General features: G+C 42.5%; 1 protein-coding gene across 1 annotated transcript in view; it reads right to left on the bottom strand.

Moving 5' to 3' along the window:
• The window catches only part of LOC149457567 (uncharacterized), a gene marked incomplete at its 5' end in the record, with an annotated part of 278,900 nt that overhangs the window by 178,245 nt on the left and 73,641 nt on the right, over positions 1-27,014 (bottom strand). Inside the window, 2 exons of the mRNA XM_089683530.1 lie at positions 10,142-10,195; positions 11,884-11,937. Of these exons, the coding sequence (XP_089539656.1) occupies positions 10,142-10,195; positions 11,884-11,937 (108 nt within the window). The remainder of the gene's footprint in view (positions 1-10,141; positions 10,196-11,883; positions 11,938-27,014) is intronic.

Below are 27,014 nucleotides of genomic sequence, written 5' to 3'. Positions count from 1 at the left end.
TATTAAGCCATTTGTTATCACATAGTTGTTTGGCTCCTTTTTAAATCTTAATGATAAGAGAAATCAACCAAATGGCCCTGATAAAACATTTACATACCCTGGAATGGTTGGCCTTGGCACAAATACACAAGGTGACACATGTTAAAATGGCAATTTTAACTTAAACCAAATAGTCAGTGGGTTTGTTAGCTCTCACATGGATGGACTGAACAGAATAGATACTGAGCCAGGGGGAGCAGAAAAGCATAGTCAAAAGACCTGTGAAACAAGGTAAAGGAACTTTATAGAGATGGAAAAGGATATAAAAATATATCCAAAGCCTTGAATATGCAAGTCAGTACTGTTAAATCACTTATTAAGAAATTGAAAATTCAAGGATCTCTAGATACCAAGCCAAGGTCACGTAGACAAAAAAAGATTGCAGTCAAAACTGTCAGAAGAATTGTTCAGGATATAAAGAAAATCCCACAGGTAACCTCAGGAGACATACAAGCTACTCTGGAAAAAGACGGTGTGATTGTTTCAAGGAGAGGTGATATTTTATCCATTCAGAGATTTAGTACCCTTTACTGATGGTCACCTCCAATCTGACTCCCTGCCTTCCTTTGACCCTTCTTCTGTCCTTAATGCCTTCTAAACTTCCTTGTTCCTGTCCAGAGAGGAACTTTCTGTCACAATGTCAGATTTCATAAGCAGACTTTCAGCTCTTATCAAGGCCATAGATTCAGGGGTCACACTCATACCCCTTCAACCTCCCTTCCTCAGTCATTGACTTTTCCTTGAGCCAGGCACAATACTCAAGGAGGAGGTAATAGTTGTGGATGATCCTTCTTCTGAAAAATCAGATCAGGATGACACGCCAATAGAAGAGATTTCATCTAAGCTTAAAGATACCAGTAACTAATTCTATTGATACTGTATGTTGCTTACCTTATTTTGCTCACTTCATGGTATCTAGCATACAGTCCCTTAAATTTGCTAACGTTGCTAAGACTTTTCCAGTCCACTCACTTGTAGAGCCTGTCCTGTATGGGGACTGGCTTTATCCACAATTCTTTATTCCTCTATTTTGCAGGAGCTGCGTTTATTACCACTTTTTTTTTTATTGATGGAGTCACTGTAAGTCCATGTTCGCAGGTTAAGGAAAGAAATGGAGAATTTACTATGTTGGTGCAATTACATACGTATGTATGTAAAGCATAGTAGTATTCTCAAGGAAGCTGAATATTTTCAGAGATGACGATGATCGAATCAATATAATTGCCATTTCATTTCCTTTTGAATCACATAAATGTTTGTATGAAGAATTGTCAGAAAGCCATGCATTTTAGAAAACCAAGCAATCATGAATCATACATTTATGATTCTTTGCAGGATGGGCAAACTTACAAGAATATGCTCAGAATATTTTCTATTATAGCAGTAGCAGTGTGTCTTATTGTGTTAGCCAGCTCTGTAACATCTAACAACTCAAAATGTGCATATTTGGCAATTCTCCTGGTTTTGAATCCAGGGGAAACTCATAAGTTTTTTTTTCTTCCAAAAGATTCATTCAAAAGCAAAAATAACACATGCAAAAATAGCTATTCATTTACAATTGCATTACTTTTTTTGTCTACAGTTTACTCATCACTGTTTATTTTGAATCTCTTTTCACTGCTTGCAATGTGCTAAGATTTTTTCTTGTGCTTGGAATATAATAGTTGGCACAGTTCCCATGAAAAATGTCCACTTGCACCATTGTCTACGAGGTAATATATTTTGAACCTTATGTTAAAGTTTGAGACTACTTTCTCCTTTTGAACAAAAACTGATAAAAGCCTAAGCAGAGTTCAGATCCACTGAGATTTTATCCCATTTCAGCTTCCTACATGCCCAGCATAAATTTACAGTGGAATTTTAGAGAGAAATGCGGAAGGACTTAGCATGAAGAGGAGAATAATTAGGCATGAACAAAGTACATATTTAACCAAAGAATTAACAATATGCAAGTTATAAAACACCAGCTGTTACAGTAATTGCCATTTCAGAAAAATGACTGTTACCAATGCAGTTTTTTCTTTCTCTGAAATAATTTGTTAGCAGTGGCATGCATCTACTAGTCTGCATGCATAATGATTAGTTATCCATTCTGAAAAAAAGAAGTCTTCACAAATCAGCAGCTGCCTAGTAATTGCAGATGCTTAAGTGTTAAATAAAGTGAAATCTGATTTGTTCATTTCTCTCATTCGTAGTTTGCTGGAGCAGAATCGTTTTCTGACACATTGGGGTTGATTTACTAAAGGCAAATAGGCTGTGCACTGCAAGAGCACTTGGAAGTGCACTGCAAGTGCACTGAAAGTGCAGTTGCTCTAGATCTGAGGGGAACATTCAAGGAAAATAAACAAACAGCATTTTTGCTTGTACAAGATTGGATGAAAGAAATCAGCAGAACTTCAACTCATTTCAGAGCTTCCCCTTGGATCTAAAGCAACTGCACTTGCAGTGCACAGTATATTTACACCTTTAGTAAATCAACCCCATTGACTTAAATTGGCCATTACAGAAAGATAGGTGTGTCATGCCATCACAAACTGTTCTTTTAGATAATTAAAGTGGAGTGCCATTCAAAAGTGGAAGCTCCACTTATTTGCCTCCCCCCCCCTCCACTGCCATATTTGGCACCTTTAGGGGGGAGCGGATACCTGTTGCTCCCACTTCCGGCTCAGTACACTGCGGCAAAGTGAGCCAGAAGTTCGGCCCCGTCCTCCCTCCTGCAGTCTCCTGGGAACTTTCACAAGTTCCAGAAGACTGCCGGACCAATTATGAGGCATAACGCAACTTGCGCATGCACAGTGGGCACCAGGCTGTGAAGCCGCAACCTGTCACAGACTGGTGCCCACAGTTGAGGTGTCGGCGGCGTGGTGGAGAGAAGGAGAGAGGGGACGGCGAGAGTGAGAACATCGCTGGACTCTGGGACAGGTAAGTGTCTGTTTACTAAAAGTCAGCAGCTACAGTTTTTGTAGCTGCTGACTTTTAATAAACACACAAATGACTGGAACTCTGCTTTAAGTCACAGAGCATTTCTGTTTTTTTTTTATTTTGGTGTTGTCTCTGTTCTGCATCTTATATCCTTTATTTTTTGTAGGTTGCTTTAATTTAGCAGCACCTGATATTTACCCCAAAAATCTTTAAGTCCTATGCTTAAAGAGGTTTTACACAAATGACATTTTTTATGTAATTCATAAATATTAAAGTAAAATGATGTTATATTTCAGGAGTGGTTTTTTCTCCGTTCAATGCTGCAACCAGGGAAAAAACTGTGTTTGCTTAAAGTGCTAGCATAGAATAAAAATAAGATGAAGTTGGGACATTAACTAGCATAACATCACTTTCCCAGGATTGTGATTGCTAAAATTCAGAAAGATCATAATGGCAATTTTGTGAGTGTCAAATGTTTGCATTAGCAAGCACAATGTCATTTAGGATTTTAGTAAGTGATGTCATCCAAAACATGACTGTTGGGACCTGGGAATAAATATAGGGGTGTATTTTTTAATGATTATATGTGCTTTTTATCATTATGCTCTACAGCCACAGATCCATATAGTTATTTGCTGCACCCTGTACTCAGCTAGCAACAGATGAATATACTGTAGCAGTGAACTTATGTTGCAATGGGAAGGCATGGCAGAGCTGGATCAGCTCTGCCCTAGCCTTTGGACTGACCAAAGAACGATGTCAAGTTAGTTTCTCTGCAAACACAATACAGAGGCATTGTCTACAATGCTCTGCTACATGGTGTTCTTACGAAGCACAATTTTGCTGGTTTAAAAGCCCATGAGCTGATCTATTTAGTGCTAAATCCCACCAGAACTCACCAGAGCTGCTAAGACATTTTAAAAAAGGCCCTGGTATAAATAGTTTCTATGTGATTTTAAAACCGCATCATGGGCTCAAGTGCTTAAAGTGTGCTAAAGAGGTCCCTTAAGAAAGTTTATCACATGTAGTAATGTTGCTTGAAAGGTACTTTAGCATGTCTTAAAGTGGAACTCAGAGTGGGATAGTGGAGAAGGATTAGAATCTCTGGCCCTTACTGCTGTGTGATTTATTTTAGTTTCCTATCACAGAACATGGTAAAAAGTATGTAGAAACGTCCAGACACCATCGACAGTTGTCCCTGAAACATGTGCCCAGATGTGACACCATCGACAGTTGTCCCTGAAACATGTGCCCAGATTTTTCCCTCCACATCTGTTCCTGTGACAACAGTAACATTTTGGATTTCCCCCCATGTTCTGTTCAGTAAAGTTGGTCAGTAGCAGTGAAGTGACCATGTATATTCCTTAACTAGTTGCCGACCGCAGATAGCCGAATGACGGCTACACTGCAGCTGGCCAGTTCTGGGAGGGCATCATATGACGTCCTCCCAGAACGCTCTCTCCTGCGCGCCCCAGGGGGCGTGCAACCGGCGATCTCCGTGATCGCTGTGTCCTATGGACACAGCTGATCACGTGATGTGGTAAAAGGCCAATCAGCGGCTTTTTACCACGTGATCAGCCGTGTCCAATGACACACTGATCACAGGGAAATGTAATTGCCAGGTTCTCGACTGCACTTTCCTCAGAACGTGGGGAAAGTACTGCCGAGAACTGGCAGTTTTCAGAGCAGGGATCAGTACTGATCATCAGGGCACTGATGATTGGTGCCCAGCAGTGTCACTCACCAGTGCCCAGCAGTGCCACCCACCTGTGTCACTCACCTGTGCCCATCAATGCCACCCACCTGTGTCACTTACCTGTGCCCATCAATGCCACCCATCAGTGACACCCACCTGTGCCCATCAGTGCCACCCACCTGTGCCCATCAGTGCTGCCCATCAGTGCAGCCCAGCAGTGCCGCCGGTCAGTGCCCAGCAGTTGTGCCAGTCAGTGCCCAGCAGTTGCACCAGTCAGTGCCCAGCAGTTGCACCAGTGAGTGCCCATCAGTGCTGTCAGTCAGTGCCACCTATCACTGCTGACTATCAGTACCCATCATCAGTGCCGCCTATCAGTTCCAACTATCAGTTCCACCTATCAGTGCCGCCTATCCGTGCTACCTCATTAGTGCTGCCTATCAGTGCCCTTTAGTGCTGCTTATCAGTGCCACCTATCAGTGCCCATCAGTGCAGCCTCATCAACGCCTTCATCAGTGAAGAAAAAAAACTACCTGTTTGCAGAATTCTATAATAGAAACAAAGAAACTTTTTTTTCAAATTTTTTGCTCTTTTTTTGTTTATAGCGCAAAAAGTAAAACACCCAGCAGCAATTAAATGCCACCAAAAGAAAGTTCTATTTGTGAGAAAAAAATGATAAAAATTTCATATGGGTTCTGTGTTGCATGACCGTGCAATTGTCATTCAAAGTGTGACAGTGCTGAAAGCTGAAAATTGGCCTAGTAAGGAAGGGGGTATAAGTGCCTGGTAGGCAAGTGGTTAAAGAAACCCTGAGTGTTTTCACTAGATAATTTTATATTTCTTTTTTTGTATTACAATAAAATAAATCTTGTTTTAAATGAGTTTTGTGGTATCTTGTGGTGCCTCAAAAGTCCTGCCTCCTGTATCTTTTTTGAGTAATATCTGATATTTGGGATGTTGCACTTTTTAAAGGGCCTTCATTTATACATGCTGTAGATTGCAAATAAGATTCACACAACCTCACCCAGGCTATCGGTGGGCTTCAGTCTAGAATTCAGGCCAATAGATAACAGTTTTACAGTTAAAAACATAATAGCATACAGAAATCTGCTCTTAAGCAGGACTATTACATTTAAGAGTTTAAAATGGATTAAAAAAGGCAGAAACAGCCTTGTTGCATGGAGATGGAGTAGGCTACACATAAGAATACACAATAAGTACTTCTAAAATGGCAATAGGGAAATGGTATATTTAAATATTGTAGCTAAAACAATTTTATACAAGTTCTCAGGAAGTACTTAAAATGGTCTCAGTTCTCTTACATTCTACATTTTTCTTTAGAGCTGAATAATGTGGCAATTTTAAATTTCGGGGATGTCAAGTAGAACTATGGTTATATAAAACTAGCCTTATTCAGTGCTTATTGTCTCCAGCACAATGCCTGGCACAAGCTTGCTTGATTGCTGTGTTGAATGCATTTCTTTCATTATCCAACAGCACTGTAGAATGACAAGGTGTTGGTCCCAGATATTTTTTTGTCCTTTACTGAACTAATGTAACTAAAAATGTAGGTTATGTTCACATAGAAAATACAGATTACCTGAAAATCTGAATACAAGACAACCTTAAGTGAAAATGGTATTTCATTAAAGCTGACATTGCTATAAAATAATACTAAACATTTACAGCCATTATCTGCTACTGATAGAATACACTTTACCTGAAACATTTTAAAGGGGAGTTTGACTGAAAGTGACTAGGTAAAAAAATGTTTCAAATCTTTTTTACCACTGTGATCTACAGTAAATCCAGCTGCTAGATCACTCAGCCCATTCAAACTGTGTGGCTGACTCAGAATAAACAAAGCACCAAATCCTAGAGCACATAATAGTCAGATTTAATGTTTCAAATGAAACAAGGCAACTGTTCCAATTACAACTTTCTTTGCTTTAGGTGTTGTAAACCCAGCCCTGTTCACCAGATATTTTTTGTATTGCAATTTGTAAAGAAACCTTCTGGCTTTGTAAGAGCTTTGTAAAGAATACGAGAGAGAAGGGAAATGCTAGGTGCAGGTCTTTAAAGCCACCCGACAAGGGAAATGCAGCAATATTGTATTTATATGTATTTTATAATTTTTTTTTGACAGTTGTCAAACTATTAATAATTATTTGACAGTACCAATCATGGTGTGGTGAACTAAGCCCCAGTTCACACCGGTGCGACTTGTCATGCAATTTGACAATTCCAAATCACATGACAAGTCCCACCCTATTTCATTTACATCTGGCACTGCTTTCATATATGTAACCACTCGTGTGACTCATATCTAATCAATTATTACTATGTTATTAATATATTACTTGATCCACATGAATATTAGTGAAGACCAATATATGCAAAGAAATCAATAAACGTAGACAATGTTCATATAAAATAAACAGACACTCATCCTTAGTGATGATACTCAATCCAGTCCAAAGAACATGTTTTCTATCTCCAACATGACAATCTTCCTCCACTCTGTGTACAATAAACAAAGATCTACATTCGCATGCAAATGGATCCCACCACCTTTCCTCCTATGTGCTCACCTCTAGTGATGGATCTAACAACATATGTTCTTAGGAAACATATAGCATACTGAATAAGGCAGCAGGAATAGGGCACGTATAGCATGATATATTGAAAGAGGTAGTGGAAATATAAAGCATTTTAAACAGATTGAGGTGTTGTGGCATGAAGAACATATAGCATGGCCTACATAATGAGGTAGTGAAAAAAAAAAAGGAATGTACAGTATGTTATACAAAAATTAAGAAATGCAGAATAAGGAATGCATAGCATGTTAGACAGAATGATGCTTTGCAGACTAGGAAATGTGCCATGGAAAATGGTATGAGGTATTATGGAATAGAGAATATACTGCATGGGATATGAAATTATTTTTTGTGGCACAGGGAATGCACAGCGTTGTATATGGAGTGAGGTGGTGAGCAATTGTGATCGTAGGCATGACATACAGAACAAACCTTGGAGGCATAAGGAATATATCACATTACATATGGAGCGAGGGGAAACAAAGGGAATGCACAGCATTGCATACAGAATGAGAAGTTGTTTGGAATAGGTAGTGTACAATATTGCAAAACTGAATGCACAGGTGCAGAATAGGGAATACAAAGCATGACATGTGAAATAATGCTTGGGCACTTTACAGTTACAAAGCACCTTAAAAATATCTTACTTCTTGGTTTTGGTGCTGCTCAGGCTGACTCCTTTCAGACCTCCATCAGCATGTGTATGTGTCTGTTGGGGGGGGTTGGAGTGGGAGGCAGTCAGAAACCCATGGATAAGAAGTGTTAGACAGAAGATCTCCTGTTCTGGCGGTCACACTGGGCCTCCTGCCCCCATCCAGACCTCTAAAAGTTATAGAAGTTTCGGTACTGTCATTTGTAATCACAGAAGCCGGAAGAGGAAGACTTCCACTACTGACTTCCTTTGCAACGTTGATAAATCACATGTATATAGGGGAAGATTTGCTTTGGCAGCTTCTTTGTTTACAAATAAAACACTGTGCCGATGATTTGCATGGGGTTAGGCAGCCCAGTGTGACTGGTCAACAGGAAATGCTCCACCACACACACTGCGGTCCAGACACCCCAGGACACACAAATACACTGTAGCCCAAAAGCAGCCACATATGCTATGGTAATAGTTCCACCAGTGATCAGAACAGAAAATGTCTGCATATCTCCCTTTTATCACAAAGAAAAAAAATGGGAGGGGGGTATGCCTCAAGTTAGGATAGCATACAACCATGCTCTACAACTCTGGGCAAACTTTGCATCCACAACTTCTGGTTTAAAGCATAGATTCAGCCAAATATTACAGAGCCATTTATTCCAAATTACATATAGCTGTTTTGGGCTTGTGGATCATCACCAGTAAAATGTATGAGAACTTCAATGGAGTGGGGCTTTTGGGATCAAGAAGAAATTTTAATCAGCATTAAGCCTTTGCCTGCAACAAATGTATCTATTACATTGATGGAAGTGCCGGTATGTAAGCAGCCTCCTGGCCACTATATCAGCCAGGAGTTTGTTCATCTTTTTTTCTGCAGGCTGCCAGCTCTTTAGCAGAGGTGATCACTTCTATGCTCCTAGGAATGTGCCACCTCCCTGCCTGACCAGCTCTATGTGTACCAGGATCACATTTCCATCCTAGATGCTTGGGACCTTTATGGTGGATGTCATGATGGAGAGCAGCAGGATATTCATTAACATTCATTTGCGGATCTTCCCTGGGTAAAATTGAACCCAGAAGAGCTTAGCTTCGAGCACTTCTGGGTACAGAGCTATCAAACTCTAGCTGCTCTTAATGGGGAAAAAAAAGCTGACTGAGCACAGTTGTGTGCTCAATCAGCTTCAACAGAATGCAGAGGCTACATTAAAGGTTTGATGGTCCCCTGATGTCTCTTCAAAGAAAAATTGTAACCTACATTATGTTACCTTATAGGGGGTTGTTAGCCTCTGATAGCAATAAAGTTTTAAAAAAAATACAGTTTATAAGGCAAGGCCTTCAGAAAGGTTTCTAGTTTCTTGTCTATGGAATCTTTAAAACTCTGAAATGTCCTCAATGAGAACAGTCAGTGTTTTGCTTAACCCCTTGGCGCCAGTGCCTCCTTACCCTTTAAGGGGTTTGTGACACCGGCCGGCAGTGCAGGGTTTAGGGTGATGTGACCACTGTGATTGGCTTTCACAGTGGTCACGTGATTGGAAAGCTGCCGATCGCAAGTAGCGACTGGTACCTTGAGAGGGCAGGGTGTGCTCTTGGCACATGTTTGTTTACATTGGGTATGCAAATATGCGACCTCTCCCTGTCAAGGCCCAGCCACCAAGAGGTTTCATATTTACGTACCATCGCCACCAAGGGGTTAAGCAAGGGATGTAAGTTCCACAATGGGAACAGACAACTTCTTAATAAACACTTCTTCAACAGGTTATTGTTGGGCAAAATACTTGGGAGGTGAAAACAACCTATCAGGAGCAGACCAGTCAATATCCAATACGGGTTGCAGTAGTGAATGTACTGGAAAAGTTTTGACAAGTTGGGATCTTGTAAGGAACCCTGGCTGGTAACATGAGGGACTTCAGATACAGGTTGTTCTATATCTTGACATGTTTGCAACACAACGATAAGAACTTACCATAAATTGTATCTTTAAGCCTAGGAGGAGTCAACAGAGCAAACCTCCTTGGCACAATATCCTCCAAAAAGGACAATTTACACTCTTCATCACCCTCAGCTGTGTGTACAGAAGAAGCCATAGCTGTTAGCATATCAGAGACAAACGTGGGAGGAGAACTTTTGTGGCCTCTGTGTTCTGAGTCAGCCATCATTCAGAGATATTTTTATTTAAAACACTCATTATATAAAATACGACAATCAATGCATGGATCAAAATTGTATTTAATAACGTGAACTTACTGTACTTGCAGGTGGTCCTGGAGGTCCAGGTTTCCCAGGTGGACCTTCGTTGCCCTAGGAAATAAAAGAATGTACATATTTATTTTATGAGTTATTACCTGTTACTATTCATTTTTAACATGTAATAAAACAATACAATTACAAACATGGAAGTTCTTATAAAGGAACATTTTAAGTAATTTCCTTGTTTGGAAACAAATTCCTGTGAAAATCAGTTCTAAAATCTTGAACTGTGATTCCCTGATTTTTTTTAAGACACACTTGCCTTTTATTAACTATCTTCCCTAACTATAACAGGCAAGACAATTCAGGCAGTATCCCTAAAAATCCCCTATAAACATGCTAATGTAGTTCCAAAAGTTTCTTTCAGTCTTTTAAAACATGCAGCTTTCATTAAAAGAATACCTTGTGAACTTTACTTGTTCAGAAACTCACTGGGATGACAACTGCCTTAAAACTGTACTCCTTCATTGTTGCCCTGTCACATACACTGGCACTGGACACCACAACTGACTGTGCTCACAAACATGGGGGTTGATTTACTAATGGCAAGTAGGTTGCTCACTTTGCAAATTAATTCACATGCCTTTGCTTGGTGAATGTGGAGACAATATGCTTTGCAAAGAATATCCAATCACTGAAGAGAAATTTAAAAAAATAAAGTTTTTTGCACATGATTGGTTGGTGGAACCTCTGCTGGGGTGGTTATCTGGAACAATTAGTTACACTTTAGCTTTAATTATGTAAACTGTCAACTGTTTGAAAGGTATCCTGAAAAAAATCAATAGGAACCTACATTGGGGCTTTATATAATATAGCCCAGGACACATGGGCCAAAAATCCATTGGTTGAGCAGGAACTGGACTACTTTTGGTCCATGTGTACAGCTGTGTCCATGTGCACAGCTGTCTGTCAAATAGGCATGCAGAAAACCAATTGCTGCTAGCACTGATCAGAGAATTCTGGTAGAGATGGGGGGGGGGGTTTGAAGGAGTCTCCCTGTCAGAATATAATATCTCAGGTGGAGAGATCCCTGCATCAACATCGCTTGTGTAGATGCAGGCATCTGTCAGTTCTTGCTTGTGTTGATTTAGCGATGCTGGTTCAATTAAAAAAAAAAATATGTGCATGTGTACCCAGCTTAAAGGAAAGACCCAGCTTTTTGCAATTTGATGAAAGGCCATAAAAATATGGCCCTTTTTTGCACAGACAAATTGGTTAATATAGTATGACAAGACAAACATATATACTATACATACACAATAGGTATAGTAAGGGTTAGAAAAAAAATGTCAGCCTTATTTGCTTTGTATGTTACAACTATATATATTATACAAAAATTCAAACACAGACACAAACAGGGCATTAAATATATACCAATAATACAGTATATATATACACACACAGTATATATAATTTACAAATATATTTTGAAAATAATTCTTCTCCATACTTATATTTAGCAATGTAAGTCACTCTCACATGTTCATACTTCTGCTAATAATTAATATTAATATATTTGTTTAAATATTCTTTATTTGAAACTTTTTTCAAAACCATCATGAGTTGTACATTTTAAATGGTATAATAAAAAGAAGTGGGGAAAAAAGCAAACTAAAAGCATATGGCTAACATTTTGTTTTGGCTAACTTTATACATTAGTATGGCAGACTATTAGTTATTTTTAAACCTTAAGTGGTATAGCTTTTTATTTTTTATAGCATTTTACCCTTTGCTTATACCTTTTCTCCTTTTGGCCCTGCAGATCCATGATGTCCAGGTCGCCCAAATTGGCCCTGAAAGAAATAAAATGCATTTGGTTTGTAAACAGTAAAAATCTCCGAACAATACATTTGCTTTGAGAAGTTGTACTTCGAGGTCAGTCTAAACTCAATTAAGTCTTCCAAGAAGCATCTTCTCTTTCTGACTGATAAAACAGCTGCATCCTACTGATAAGGAACACAAACTGAAAGGATACAATGTTGCTAGTGGTTGCTTTTTCACCTTGGCAGATCATATGTAAAGACCCTACCTGCTGTATGTTGATACAGTGAGACATTAATTTTGCTGCTCCAATTGAAACATGCATATCATTATCAACATATTTTGCATAAACATTAGAAAATAATTTTAATATGTTCTGTGAATATATATATATATATATATATATATATACACACACACACACACACAGTCTATCTATCTATCTCTCTATCTCTCTATCTATCTATCTATCTATCTATCTATCTAATTTTTTGGTCCATATTTTAAAATGTTGCTGTTTTGAATTCTCTGCATATAATCCAGCACACTTTTTAAAAGGGCAGTACTATAATTTGGAACTTTTCATACAGTTTTCTTTTTTTTTACTGCCATGAACACAGTGCTTTATAAAGTAGATACATTTTTATAATTCAAATTTATTTTGTAAAATAAGCAGTTTAGCAACTAGCAACTTTTAGAAATATTTAAAAAGTAAAATTGTGATTTGTCTTTTAATTTGATCAATGAGAAGTCATTGTAGACTGACGCAGTTTTACTAAATAGCTGGGTGGCAGAAACACTGAATATCTGCATAATGCTTTCGTGTTTTTCTTTTTTTTTGTCAGGAACTAGTTGGTGAAAGTAAATACCAGTATCATTTTAATATAAGCTTTGTTTAATCTAAAGACTCTAAAGACACAAACTGTCACAGTACAAGTAGCATCTATGACCTTTCTATTGTCTGCCATTTAACAGCAACCTTGATTTACCTTGGTTGATGACAGGCGTACTTTAAATTGTGAAATTTACCAAAGGAAAGGTCATTGGGACATTTCAGAAGCTACCAATCGATATATAACATATACAATAGAACAAAAATAATATGTTAATTTCAATGATTTTCAAAATCAGTACTTCCACAGAGAAATACCCTCAAAGATCTCCTTTGCTCAAAATAGTACATAGGTTCCAATGTGCGAGGATCTTTTTACTTAAAATATAACTAAAGGCAAAATTTTGGTTTTTGATAGAGTGCAGAGGGATTAGAACACGTCAGGTTTTTACTTCTGTATGTGAATTAGGGAGATTCACTTTCTCTACTTGTCGTATTTACAGTTATCCTCACTAACATTGGGTTGTTCCCAAAACATTATTAGAGGGGATATATTCAAATGAGGACACTATTTCTGGTGACCCTGGTGACACCCCAGGATTCCCTTACTTTGGAGGGATTTCCTCTCACTTCCTGTTTGGACTATGGGCCAGTACGTGAACAGAAATCTCCAGAGTTTAACCACAGATGACCAAAATAAACCTGACAACCCTCTCTTATACTATCCAAAATGAACAAAAAATGAATCCCTATAGTAGAGATGAGCGAATTATTCAAAAATTTGGTTCGGCTGATTCGCCGAATTCGCCGATTAAATTCGAATCGTGCCGAATATATTCGCTGCAAATTTAACTTATAAAAAGGGTGTTTCTAGGCTTCAGAGAGCCTTTATATTAGTGCAGAACACTGTACCTTTAATTTAAATGCCCTTGGAGTCTGCTGGGGAAGAGAAATAATACTGTCAGTCAGTATGACATGCAGATGAGTGCCGTCGATCTTAGAATCACCGCACACTTCACTCATTTGGGCAGTCACGGGGCCAAAACCAGAGTGTGGAGCCACAGTGTGGCGGTGGAGGCAGCAGCAATGGGAGGCCATACAGCACTCTATGACAAAATGGAACCCACCAGCAGTGTGAGGAGACCTGAAAGTGGCACATGGCAGAGTGTGGCGATGGAGACAGCAGCAATGGGAGGCCGTACAGGGACCCATGACACACTCTGGACCTGGCAGCAGCATGAGGAGGCGGTACAGGGGCCCATGACAGATTACGGGCATGGCAGCAGCATGAGGAGTCGGTACGGGGGCCCATGGCAGATTACGGGCCTGGCAGCAGCATGAGGAGGCGGTACAGGGGCCCATGGCAGAGTGGTGGAGCGTAAGCAGCTAAAATTGAAGGCCATACAGAGGCCTATGTTAAAAAGTCCCCCCAGCAGCAGCGTGGGGAGACGACTATCAAGAGTCCAATGGCAGAGTGGCGGAGCAGAAGCAGCTTCAATTGAAGGCCATACACAGGCCTAGGTTAAAAAGCGGAAGCCGTCAGCAGCGTGAGCAGACGACAGAGACACATGGCGCAGGGTGGCGGTGGATGCAGCAGTATTCGGAAGCCAAACACAGGCCTCGGTTAAAAAGCGGAAGCCATCAGCAGCGTGAGCAGACGACAGAGGCACATGGCGCAGGGTGGCGGTGGAGGCAGCAGCATTGGAAGGCCATACAGCACCCTATCACAAAATGGAACCCACCAACAGTGTAAGGAGACCTGAAAGTGGCACATGGTGCAGGGTGGCGGTGGAGGCAGCAGTATTCGGAAGACATACACAGGACTAGTTTAAAAAGCGGAAGCCGTCAGCAGCGTGAGCAGACGACAGAGGCACATGGCGCAGGGTGGCGGTGGAGGCAGCAGTATTCGGAAGCCATACACAGGCCTAGGTTAAAAAGCGGAAGCCGTCAGCAGCGTGAGCAGACGACAGAGACACATGGCGCAGGGTGGCGGTGGATGCAGCAGTATTCGGAAGCCAAACACAGGCCTCGGTTAAAAAGCGGAAGCCGTCAGCAGCGTGAGCAGACGACAGAGGCACATGGCGCAGGGTGGCGGTGGAGGCAGCAGCAATGGAAGGCCATACAGCACCCTATCACAAAATGGAACCCACCAACAGTGTAAGGAGACCTGAAAGTGGCACATGGCGCAGGGTGGCGGTGGAGGCAGCAGTATTCGGAAGACATACACAGGACTAGTTTAAAAAGCGGAAGCCGTCAGCAGCGTGAGCAGACGACAGAGGCACATGGCGCAGGGTGGCGGTGGAGGCAGCAGTATTCGGAAGCCATACACAGGCCTAGGTTAAAAAGCGGAAGCCGTCAGCAGCGTGAGCAGACGACAGAGGCACATGGCGCAGGGTGGCGGTGGAGGCAGCAGTATTCGGAAGCCATACACAGGCCTAGGTTTAAAACTGGAACCCAGCAGCGTGAGCAGACGACAAAGACGCACATGGCAGAGGATGGATCTGGCAGCAGTATGAGAAGGCGGTACAGGGGCCCGTGGCACAGTGTGGTGATGGGGGCTACAGCAACTGGATGCCAGAAAGTGGCCGATAGGGCTATATACTGCATGACTACATAGGTGGTTTTTATAGTACTTTTTTTGGCCTCCCTCTCAGCAGGTGTGAAAAAGGCCACCATTTTTGAACGGTAGCGAGGGTCCAACAAGGTGGACAGCCAAAAGTCATCCCTCTGTCTGATGGTTATTATTCGGCTGTCGCTACGCAAGCAACCGAGCATGCTATGGGCCATTTGTGCCAAGGAATGCGAGGGACTCCCTGCCTCCATCTCCACAGCATACTGCCATGGTGCGTCTGGGTCCTCTGTCTCCTCCTCCTCCGCTACCAGATGCTCCTGCTCCTCCACTCCTGTCCGCTGAGTGGAAAAACCACCCATTTCACTCAATAATTCCTGAGCACCAATGTCCTCTTCTACCTCCTCCTCTTCTTCCTGTCCTGCCCCCACAGGGGTCATGTGGCATTGAGATCTGTGCGCCACGTCTACCGCACCCTGACCAGCCATTGTTAACAGCATTTGTTCCAGGACGTGCAGCAGAGGAATGACGTCGTTCATCCCATAGTCCTGCCGACTCACGAATAGCGTGGCCTCCTCAAAGGGCCTGAGCAAGCGGCAGGTGTCACGCATGAGCTGCCAATGGCTGACATCTAAGTTACACAGGGGAGTACCTTTATCCGCTTGTAACATCAGGAAATTGGTGATGGCCTTTCGCTGTTCGTAAAGGCGGTCTAACATATGTAGGGTTGAATTCCACCTTGTTGCAACGTCGCAGATCAGGCGATGCTGTGGAATTCCGTTGTGCCGCTGCAGCTCAAGGAGGGTGTGCTTTGCGGTGTAGGAATGGCTGAAATGCATGCAAAGTTTACGTGACATTTTAAGGATGTCTTGCAGTGGGATGGTGGATTTTAGGAACCGCTTGACAACCAGATTGAACACGTGAGCCATGCATGGCGCATGGCACAACCTTCCTTGACGCAGAGCAGACACCATGTTCTTTCCGTTGTCGGTCAACATGGTTCCGATTTTCAGTTTGCGCGGAGACAGCCATCTGTCGATTTCTCTGTTCATTACACTCAGAAGTTCCTCCCCTGTGTGACTACGTTCGCCAAGGCATACCAGGTGCAGCACAGCGTGACACCGTTGCGCCCTGCACATGTGATATGCCGGTCGGGTAATGGGACTTGGCACGGGGGTGGCGGCTGAGGACACGGCGGAAGAAGAGGTGGTAGAGGCGGACATCTTTGCTGGACCAAGGACGTGCAAACGTGGAGGCAAAAGCGGCGTGACCTGTCCAAGTTGCTGGTGCGGCTGTGCCGGCACCACGTTCACCCAGTGGGCCGTAAATGACATGTACTGTCCCTGACCGTAGTTACAGCTCCACACGTCGGCGCTGCCGTGCACTTTGGCAGAGACCGACATGCTCAAAGACTGGCCCACCATCTCTTCTACATGTGAATGCAGGGCTGGCACTGCCTTTTTGGCGAAGAAATGCCGGCTTGGCACTCTCCACCGCGGCTCGGCACAAGCCATCATTTCTCGGAAAGGTGCTGAGTCCACCACTTGGAAAGGGAGGGACTGCAGCACCAGCAACTTGGACAGGAGGACGTTCAGCTTCTGCACCATCGGGTGCGTGCTCACAAACTGTTGTCTCTTGGAAACGGATTCCAAGAAAGACTGCTGACGGAATCCGTGAAGAGGAGTAGCAGGAGAAGGAGCATCTGAACGAGCGGAAGATGCCAACGAGCGACAACTCCCCTCAGCAGAGGTGTTGGAGCCTTGACTGGCTGATAGAGGGCGATTGACGTCGGGTGACGGAGCAAGTAACGGAGCGGGTGATGGAGCGGGGGCTGGGGCAGGCAGAACCGCCGTATCTTTATCACGGTTTTCCCAGGCCACCGAATGGCGACGCTGCATATGCTGACGCAACGCTGTAGTCCCAACATTGGCCCCCTGGCCACGCTTGACTTTCTGGCCACATAGTCGACATATGGCTACGTTTACTTCCTTGGGCGGCGTGACGAAAAATTGCCACACCGCCGAGTAGGAAACTTTTCCCCCGCTACTCCTCACTGGCTGACTGCTACTTCCTCCGTGCACACCGGCACCACTACTGGCCGTGGTGGTAGGCTGCAGTGGAGCTGGTGCTCTACTCCGTGGCCGTTTGGCTCCACTGACACTGCTGCGACCCTGCTGCCTCCTGGGCAACCCACCGACTGTTTTGCTCGCTGGCAAGCTGGCACCCTCTTCTCCTGATGATGCGGAAGCAATAGCCTGATGACGACGAGGCTGCCAAGTGCGATCAGCCTCATCATCATCAATTAGGGTCTCCGCGTCACTACTAGCCCCCTCGGCTGCGTGTGGGTCAGGAGACAGACCTGTCTCTAGACCGGCTACCGAGCCACTCTCCTCGCCAGTACTTCTTCGCCTGGCTGCTGAAGAGGCGGATGTCTCCCCCCGTTCCTGACCGCTCTCTGTTAGCTCTTCCTCACTGTACAGTGGGGCTGAGCCCACAGCATGCGATACTTCGCTTGGTGAGGGAACACCAAAGGACAGGGGCAGGTCGAGGACACGTGATTTCAGTGGGCTTGCTCCCGGGCCATGCCAACTAACGGTTGTGTCTGACGTACCCACCGACCGTTGGCTGTAGGTGTCAGAGGTGACCTGGGAAGAGGAAGACGACCGAGTAAACCAATCGATGACGGCAGGGTTGTTGGTGGAGACACGACCGCTGGATGACACCGGGAGCACTGGCCTCTGGCTGCGACTAGTGCTGCCTCGACCCCTTCCTCTGCTGCCACGTCTGCTCGCTCCTGAAACATTGCCTCCTTCCACTCCTCTGCTTGTTGTCTGACATACTCTTTAATCCAATAAGCACCCCAAAAATAAAACCGGATTTAACTCTTTGAACGTACAATAGTGGTTGTGAAGCAGAAAGTCAGTTTATTTAGCACAATCGGTCAATTGCAGCTTGCCGTTGGCTGTAAACTGTACGTTTATGTCACTGGAATGCACTAATCACCCAAAAAATATTACCGCCACCCGGCGTGTAAATGGATCTAACTCTTTGAACGTACAATAGTGGTTGTGAAGCAGAAAGTCAGTTTATTTAGCACAATCGGTCAATTGCAGCTTGCCGTTGGCTGGAAACTGTACGTTTATGTCACTGGAATGCACTAATCACCCAAAAAATATTACCGCCACCCGGCGTGTAAATGGATCTAACTCTTTGAACGTACAATAGTGGTTGTGAAGAAGAAAGTCAGTTTATTGTACACAATCGGTCAATTGCAGCTTGCCGTTGGCTGGAAACTGTACGTTTATGTCACTGGAATGCACTAATCACCCAAAAAATATTACCGCCACCCGGCGTGTAAATGGATCTAACTCTTTGAACGTACAATAGTGGTTGTGAAGCAGAAAGTCAGTTTATTGTACACAATCGGTCAATTGCAGCTTGCCGTTGGCTGGAAACTGTACGTTTATGTCACTGGAATGCACTAATCACCCAAAAAATATTACCGCCACCCGGCGTGTATATGGATTTAACTCTTTGAACGTACAATAGTGGTTGTGAAGCAGAAAGTCAGTTTATTTAGCACAATCGGTCAATTGCAGCTTGCCGTTGGCTGGAAACTGTACGTTTATGTCACTGGAATGCACTAATCACCCAAAAAATATTACCGCCACCCGGCGTGTAAATGGATCTAACTCTTTGAACGTACAATGGTGGTTGTGAAGCAGAAAGTCAGTTTATTGTACACAATCGGTCAATTGCAGCTTGCTGTTGGCTGGAAACTGTACGTTTCTGTCACTGGAATGCACTAATCACCCAAAAAATATTACCGCCACCCGGCGTGTAAATGGATCTAACTCTTTGAACGTACAATGGTGGTTGTGAAGCAGAAAGTCAGTTTATTGTACACAATCGGTCAATTGCAGCTTGCCGTTGGCTGGAAACTGTACGTTTCTGTCACTGGAATGCACTAATCACCCAAAAAATATTACCGACACCCGGCGTGTAAATGGATTTAACTCTTTGAACGTACAATAGTGGTTGTGAAGCAGAAAGTCAGTTTATTTAGCACAATCGGTCAATTGCAGCTTGCCGTTGGCTGTAAACTGTACGTTTATGTCACTGGAATGCACTAATCACCCAAAAAATATTACCGCCACCCGGCGTGTAAATGGATCTAACTCTTTGAACGTACAATGGTGGTTGTGAAGCAGAAAGTCAGTTTATTGTACACAATCGGTCAATTGCAGCTTGCCGTTGGCTGGAAACTGTACGTTTATGTCACTGGAATGCACTAATCACCCAAAAATATTACCGCCACCCGGCGTGTAAATGGATCTAACTCTTTGAACGTACAATAGTGGTTGTGAAGCAGAAAGTCAGTTTATTTAGCACAATCGGTCAATTGCAGCTTGCCGTTGGCTGGAAACTGTACGTTTATGTCACTGGAATGCACTAATCACCCAAAAAATATTACCGCCACCCGGCGTGTAAATGGATCTAACTCTTTGAACGTACAATAGTGGTTGTGAAGCAGAAAGTCAGTTTATTTAGCACAATCGGTCAATTGCAGCTTGCCGTTGGCTGGAAACTGTACGTTTATGTCACTGGAATGCACTAATCACCCAAAAAATATTACCGCCACCCGGCGTGTAAATGGATCTAACTCTTTGAACGTACAATAGTGGTTGTGAAGCAGAAAGTCAGTTTATTTAGCACAATCGGTCAATTGCAGCTTGCCGTTGGCTGGAAACTGTACGTTTGTGTCACTGGAATGCACTAATCACCCAAAAAATATTACCGCCAGCCGGCGTGTAAATGGATTTAACTCTTTGAACGTACAATAGTGGTTGTGAAGCAGAAAGTCAGTTTATTTTGCACAATCGGCAAACTGCAGCACCAACTGTGCACGACAGCCACCAAAAAAAAAAAGGGTGTATGTCACTTTAAATTTTCGATTCTTTGATAGCTGTGGCCCTGAGTAACGATTCTGTGTCCCTGAGTAACGATTCTGTGTCCCTGAGTAACAATTCTGTGTCCCTGAGTAACGATTCTGTGTCCCTGAGTAACGATTCTGTGTCCCTGAGTAACGATTCTGTGGCCCTAAAGTCTCTGTGGCCCTAACTCTGTCCCTTAATACAGACAGGTCTGTCTCTCTTGAATGACCGGAGGCTAATGGAGAATTCTAAGATGGCCGCGATTTATAGCTCCACCATTACACAGTGCTGGCTGGCTGCTGATTGGCTAATGCGATCACATGTCATGATTCATGACTCATGAATGCATTATGGGTCAGCGCGCCTTGTCTGCGCGCCTTCCCAGAGATCCCCGCCCCATCTTCTCTGTCCATTTTCTCCTGTCGCCACACATGTCGCCGCCATTTTTGGGAAAATTCGAATCGTGCATCCGAAGTTTGCTAATCTTCGGATTCGTCGCGAATCGAATTTTTCCAAATCTTCGGAACGAATTCCACTTCGTCATGTTCGATTCGCTCATCTCTACCCTATAGTTCTACTTTAAATAAACATCGATTATGGTGATGAGGCAGGGGTGGCATTCAGCTCATTTCCCAGCTCAATGGAACTGCTTCGTCAGGAAACTGTGGAAGGGATATCTACAATAACACATAAAAATGCAATAAAGTTATTACCATTTTTGTGTGTTACATTTTTACGTTATTCTACCAACAGTCAATGTTCTTTATAACCTGCATGTATCTATGTATAAATATTTACCAACCAAGCAAGACAATCAAGCCATATTCCTGTTAAAGGGAAAGAAGCAGGGGATTAAAACAGAAAAGGGCCCAAGGCCACTGGAATTGACCACAAATCTACAAAAATGATACATAATAATCAGTTGTTGCACATGATGTAAGGCAGTGGTTACCTTCATATACCAAAATATCTAATTTCTGATGCCCTCTGTGCACTACAGGATGGTGTAATGAAATACAGGTTCCTGGCAACTAAAAAAAAATACATCACATTCCCAGTACATCTATGGGTTAAAAAAGTCCCTTAAAGAGTAATAAAAGTACCAATTGTTAGGATCCCTTAACAACATTGTCCAGTGGCCTCAGATAAGTCCTCTCTGCAAGAGGAAGGAGCAGACTTCCAGCACAGAATGTAGGGAGCCACCAACCCCCATTATATATCCCACTGCACATTTAGTCATACGCCAGAGTGTTGTGGCCTGTAAATTACATACAGTGTGTGCACACAGTTGACACATGTACACTGTAAATGTCACATCACCTATGACTGTTGGATTTAAGGTGTCTCACAGACACCTTATCCCAGCCCTGGTGTAAATGCAGGCATAGTGGGGATATAATGATGGTTGGCAGCACCCTACATGCTGGTCAGGGAGTTTCTCTCTTTCCACTGCTGTCGAGGGAATCTATCTAGGGCCAGTGGACAATATTTGTAAGGAACCCTTAATGGTTTTTTAATCCTGATTATTCTTTGAGACACATTTGAAATCTACTGATGCTCTAGTGCTGTGATATATATATTTTTACCAGTTGTCGAGAACCTGCACTTAATGACATGACCGTGTAGTGCATAGAGGGCATCAGATCTAGGATATTTTTAGTAAGGGAATTTAATAACATACATACACTCATAATAAATTCAATCCGTAGTCTGTAAAATCTGAATCTTTATTGGCTACATACTGAAACAAACTGGTAACAAGCTAATGCGTTTCGGTTGTGACAGCCTTCCTCATATCGCACACTGACTTTATTTAATATATGCATCTAATAAATCACATATGCCCTGGTGCTGTGTTTCCTTTTTACCAGATGTCAGATTGCATATGTTTGGGCCAATTTTCCTTCTCCCTGTAAACATTAGAAACTGATGAAATATGATTTATTTGAACATGGATGCTTAGAGAATTCTCTTGGAAAGAGGTAATAATGAGGTTATTATATTTAAATCACAGTGGTGGTGTTTTCTTTTACATCTTTATTGGTTGTAGATGGTAATGGTTTGGTATATGCAGGTAACCACTTTGGTACATCATGTTCAACAACATATTAATATACAGTACATTTTATTATGTTTGTGGTCAACTTCAGTGGCCTTGGTGCCTGTCTTGGTTTTTATCCCTTGATATTTTTCCTTTCCCTGGCATAGGCCATGGTTGTTTCACATTGCTTAATACATATTCATAAATAGACACATGTAGGTTATAAAGAAATTCTGACTCTTGATACAATAATTTAACCATTTCCCTCCTGGCCTATGGCCAGATGGTGGTAGGCAAAATCCTTCAGCGTTCCGGGTGGACGCCATATGGCATCCTCCCGGGCATGCGCAGTTTGCGCCCCTGCAGAGCCGCGCAGCGGCGCGATCTGTCACCGGCCATGTACCTCGGACACGGCCGATGACAGATCTGAGTACTGGCCCCGTTGCCGGTACCATGTGACCTGCTGTGACCAATCACAGCAGGTCACATTACAGTTGTATACAATGGATGGCTTCATTCATGCCATCCATTGTATACTAGTGTGCCTATCTATGAATGGTCACAGCGATCACATGCACAAGCTGGGCCAATCACAGCCCAGCTGTGTCATATGATTAGCCGTGGCCAAATCACAGCTAAGCACAAAAAAAAAAAAGCCTTGAATGAATCAATGTCATTCAGGTAAATGCTTGCTTATAGCAAAGTAATTCTTTGCTATAAGCAAATTGTGTAAAAAAAAAAAAATACTGATCACTTCCCCAAAGTAGTACAATGTTACTATGGTAACATTGTACTACTTTGGTCATAGTGAAATATGAAAAAAAATCGGAAAAAAAAGTAATAAAAAATTTAAAATAATAAACAAAATAAAAAGAAAATATATATATATATTTTCATGCTGTCACCAGTCAGTGTCCCTGATCACCGCCATGCCAGTTATATGATGATGCTGTACTGCACTGGTGACAGTATGTAAAAAATTCTGACAAAAAAAATACAACTTCAAAAAACTCGCCATTCCTCTTATGAAGTACGTCGGACATTCTTGGACCTCAAGAAATTAGATTGGCTGTCAGTACTTCAGGATTGATCAATTTTCAGAACTATACCATAGTTTGTGAACTCTATAACTTTCCTAAAAACTAAAAAATACATCCTAATTTGGGTTATTTTCACCAAAGACATGTAGCAGAATACATCTCGGCCTAAATTTATGAAGAACAATTATTTATTTGCAAACTTTTATAACAGAAACAAAGAAAAACGTGTTTTTTTCAAAATTTTCGGTCTTTTTTTGTTAATTTAGCAAAAAATAAAAACCCCAGCAGTGATTAAATACCACCAAAAGAAAGCTCTAGTTGTGCGAAGAAAATGATAAAATTTTAATTTGGGTACAATGTTGTATGACCGCGCAATTGTCATTCAAAGTGTGACAGCGCTGAAACCTGAAAAATGGTCTGGGCAGGAAGGGGGTAAAAGTGTCCGGTATGGAAATGGTTAAAGGCCACCCCTGGCCCATTACTATAATCAGCACAAGTGAATAGATCTATGTACATTGAAACATATGACATAAAAATAGGGTGTGCAGCGCTATATAAATAAAACACACTGTCTAAAGTATGACGAAATATGACAGAAATGGAAAAATCCCATAAACTGGATGTTAAACAGTCCAAGGTAATATAATATCAGTCCAAAAAGGTATATTCCAGTGATGGAGTATAAACGACTTCAATCCAAATGGGTATATTCCAGCATCCTAACATGAAGGTGTAGAAAAATTGCCCACTCACCGGAAGTGCAATTTAATGTGCACATAGAAATTCCATGAAGCCAGAGGTCCCATGAAGGTATAGCCTGATGATAAAGGTGCCCTCTGGTGGTGGATAGGGTGACGGCTGCCAGAGAAGTTGATCTGGACCAATTTCCCAAATTGTCCTGCCTGGGTGGACTCCTAGAATGCTGGGCTGAGATGTGGAGGCAGTGAATATAGATGATGGCCACCGGACCTCCTGATCCGGTGGCTTAACGTCAAGGCGTGCAGAGGCTCCTCCTAGACGCGCTTCGTGTAATAACACGTCTCCTGTAGGGGTGATTGGCATCACCCCTACAGGAGACGTGTTATTACCCTACAACTAGTTTAAGTGCCTGAATTATTCCCCTGTATAGCAGTCATCAGAATGGCAGAAGAAGAGGCAGCAGAATGAGCCAATCAGTTGTGCTGCAGTGCTTATCTGCTAACAAGTGACATGCTGATAGGAGGAGAGAGCAAAATGACAGAAAGTAGAGTGCATCAGTCTGCTGCCCCTTCACATTTGTCCTGCTGTTTGCCACAGCTGTGTAAACGACAGGACTTTATGGATAGAAGGAAACATAATTTGCAAACTAAAACAACTTGAGACAAGACTTTAATCAATCAATTAATATATCTAGCATTGAAATCACTGTGCTGCAGATATGCACATCTGTGTATCATTTTTAATCAATATTTTGCATACTTTTTTTTCTAATTAAGACTTATAACTGTGAAAAATTTCCATAATAAGACATACATGGAAACAATTTCTTGACAGAGGTTTAACCCTCCCCTAGTATATCCAAAATGTAAAAAAAAAAGTTTTGCCTTTAGATATACTTAAAAAAAATTCAAAATATCCTCTTGCTACATGTGAACATTTCATTAGTAAGTCAAAGACATTTTATTGTGCTACTTTGTGCTTAGTTATTTTTTCTTCTTTTTTAACCTGTTTAGTTTAAGATACATTGTGGTGTGCCCCAATAGGAAGCAAAACTGCAATACTGTTTTCATTAGTGATATAAAAGGAAAAAGAAGCTAGGAGTATCATACTGGAGGAAAACATTTCATGGACAAATATTGCCATTCTTTCTCATTCGACCACTTGCCAACTGTAGTTTTACTGCAGACGGGAGGAAGTTACAGGCAGAGCAATGCATGGCTACATTACTCTGGCTGTACTAACCACAACCACCATGGCCACCGGACACAGCAGAATGTGGATCCCGAAAAATGGGAACCCAATGTGAGCAAAGCTGTTATGAAACAATCTGATTCATAACAGCTCTGCTTTCCTTCCTAGTGAGCTGTGATTGGCCCACAGCTCTCACATGGTATATGGGCCAATCACAGCACCTTGTACCATGTGATCATCTGTAGCCAATCACAGATCACTAGTATGTTGAACTGTCATGAACATGACCCAATCATGATAGTTCAAAGCAAGCATTGCAGGAGCAATAATCTTTATTACTATGGTAACACTGCAGTACTCTGATGAAATTTTTTTAATAATAACTAATTAAAAATAATGTAAAAAATATTGAGAAAATTAAAAAAAATGTTTTTAAGGTTTTCTTTTTTTAACTACTTGCTGCCTGCCCGCTTGCAATGTGCAGACAAGCGGTGGGCAAAGTGACATACCCTTACACTCAATAGATTAGCAATTTAATGCTTTGATCACCCTTCCATGCCCCTCCCAGCTAGGGTCAGCTAGTGTTAGATTGCCACCACACTATCACACTCATGCTATAGGTCGCTGATCACTCCCATTGCTAATATAGTGTTTGTACCTACATTGATATATATTATATATTGATCACAAGCAGAACTACACTAGTACCTAGTACATAACTAGTTATGGATTTGAATCAAATAATGAATTATGGATTTGATTAGTGAATGATGAATTAATTCCCAAAACAAGCTAGATCTGTATTTTCCAGCAAGGGGTAGTAAGAAGGGTCATTCAAATTGCTGAACTTTCAGGTACTGTATAGGAGCATTACTATCTACCCTGTTAAAAATAGTCTAGTTAATCTTACTATCTCAGAAGAAAGGTTCATTCAAAATAAAGAAACCCCTTAACCACTTATCATGGATGCCCTCAGAAGCTAGTACATTTTTCATGTGATTCACTATCCTATTTCTGATATCTATACTGAAGCTCCCCCAACACTCCACACCTTTGACCTTACTACCATCGAGGAAGTCTCCAAGACCCTCTCTGATGCCCGCCTCACCACCTGCCCCCTCGACAAAACAAAAACAAAATTGACACAATTCGCAAGAACATTGCCGCAACTCACACACCCTCTCAACCTGTCCCCTCTCACACAGCTACCCCCTTATCCCCCCTCCCCCTCGACATAACCCGCAGGGACTTCGTCGCTGCTCAAACTCTCTCCAACCCCCTTCACCCTCACTCAGCTACCCCCTCATCACCCCTCTCCCACGGCCCCACCACTGCTCTGACCTCCTCTTCCACCCCACCCTACATTCCTCATACTGAAGCTCCCCCAACACTCCACACCTTTGACCTTACTACCATCGAGGAAGTCTCCAAGACCCTCTCTGATGCCCGCCTCACCACCTGCCCCCTCGACCCTATCCCCTCACAACTCCTACGACCTTCCTCCTCCTCCATCCTACGCTCCCTCACCCACATCTTCAATCTCTCCCTCTCCTCAGGCACTTTCCCCTCCCCTCTGAAACATGCACACATCACCCCCATACTTAAAAAGCCCTCCCTGGACCCCAATGACCCGAACAACCTCAGACCCATCTCCCTGCTCCCATTTACATCTAAACTCCTCGAGCGCCTAGTCTACACCCGCCTATGCTCTCACCTCAACGACAACAACCTCCTCGATCCCCTACAGTCCGGCTTCCGTCCCCTACACTCCACCGAAACTGCCTTACTCAAACTCTCCAACGA

This window comes from Staurois parvus, unplaced genomic scaffold, assembly GCF_062004578.1.
Source record: "Staurois parvus isolate SC_StPar_1 unplaced genomic scaffold, SC_StPar_1.0 ptg000313l, whole genome shotgun sequence".
In the NCBI taxonomy this organism is placed as follows: Eukaryota; Metazoa; Chordata; class Amphibia; order Anura; family Ranidae; genus Staurois; species Staurois parvus.
This window is presented reverse-complemented; position numbering and strand designations above follow the sequence as displayed.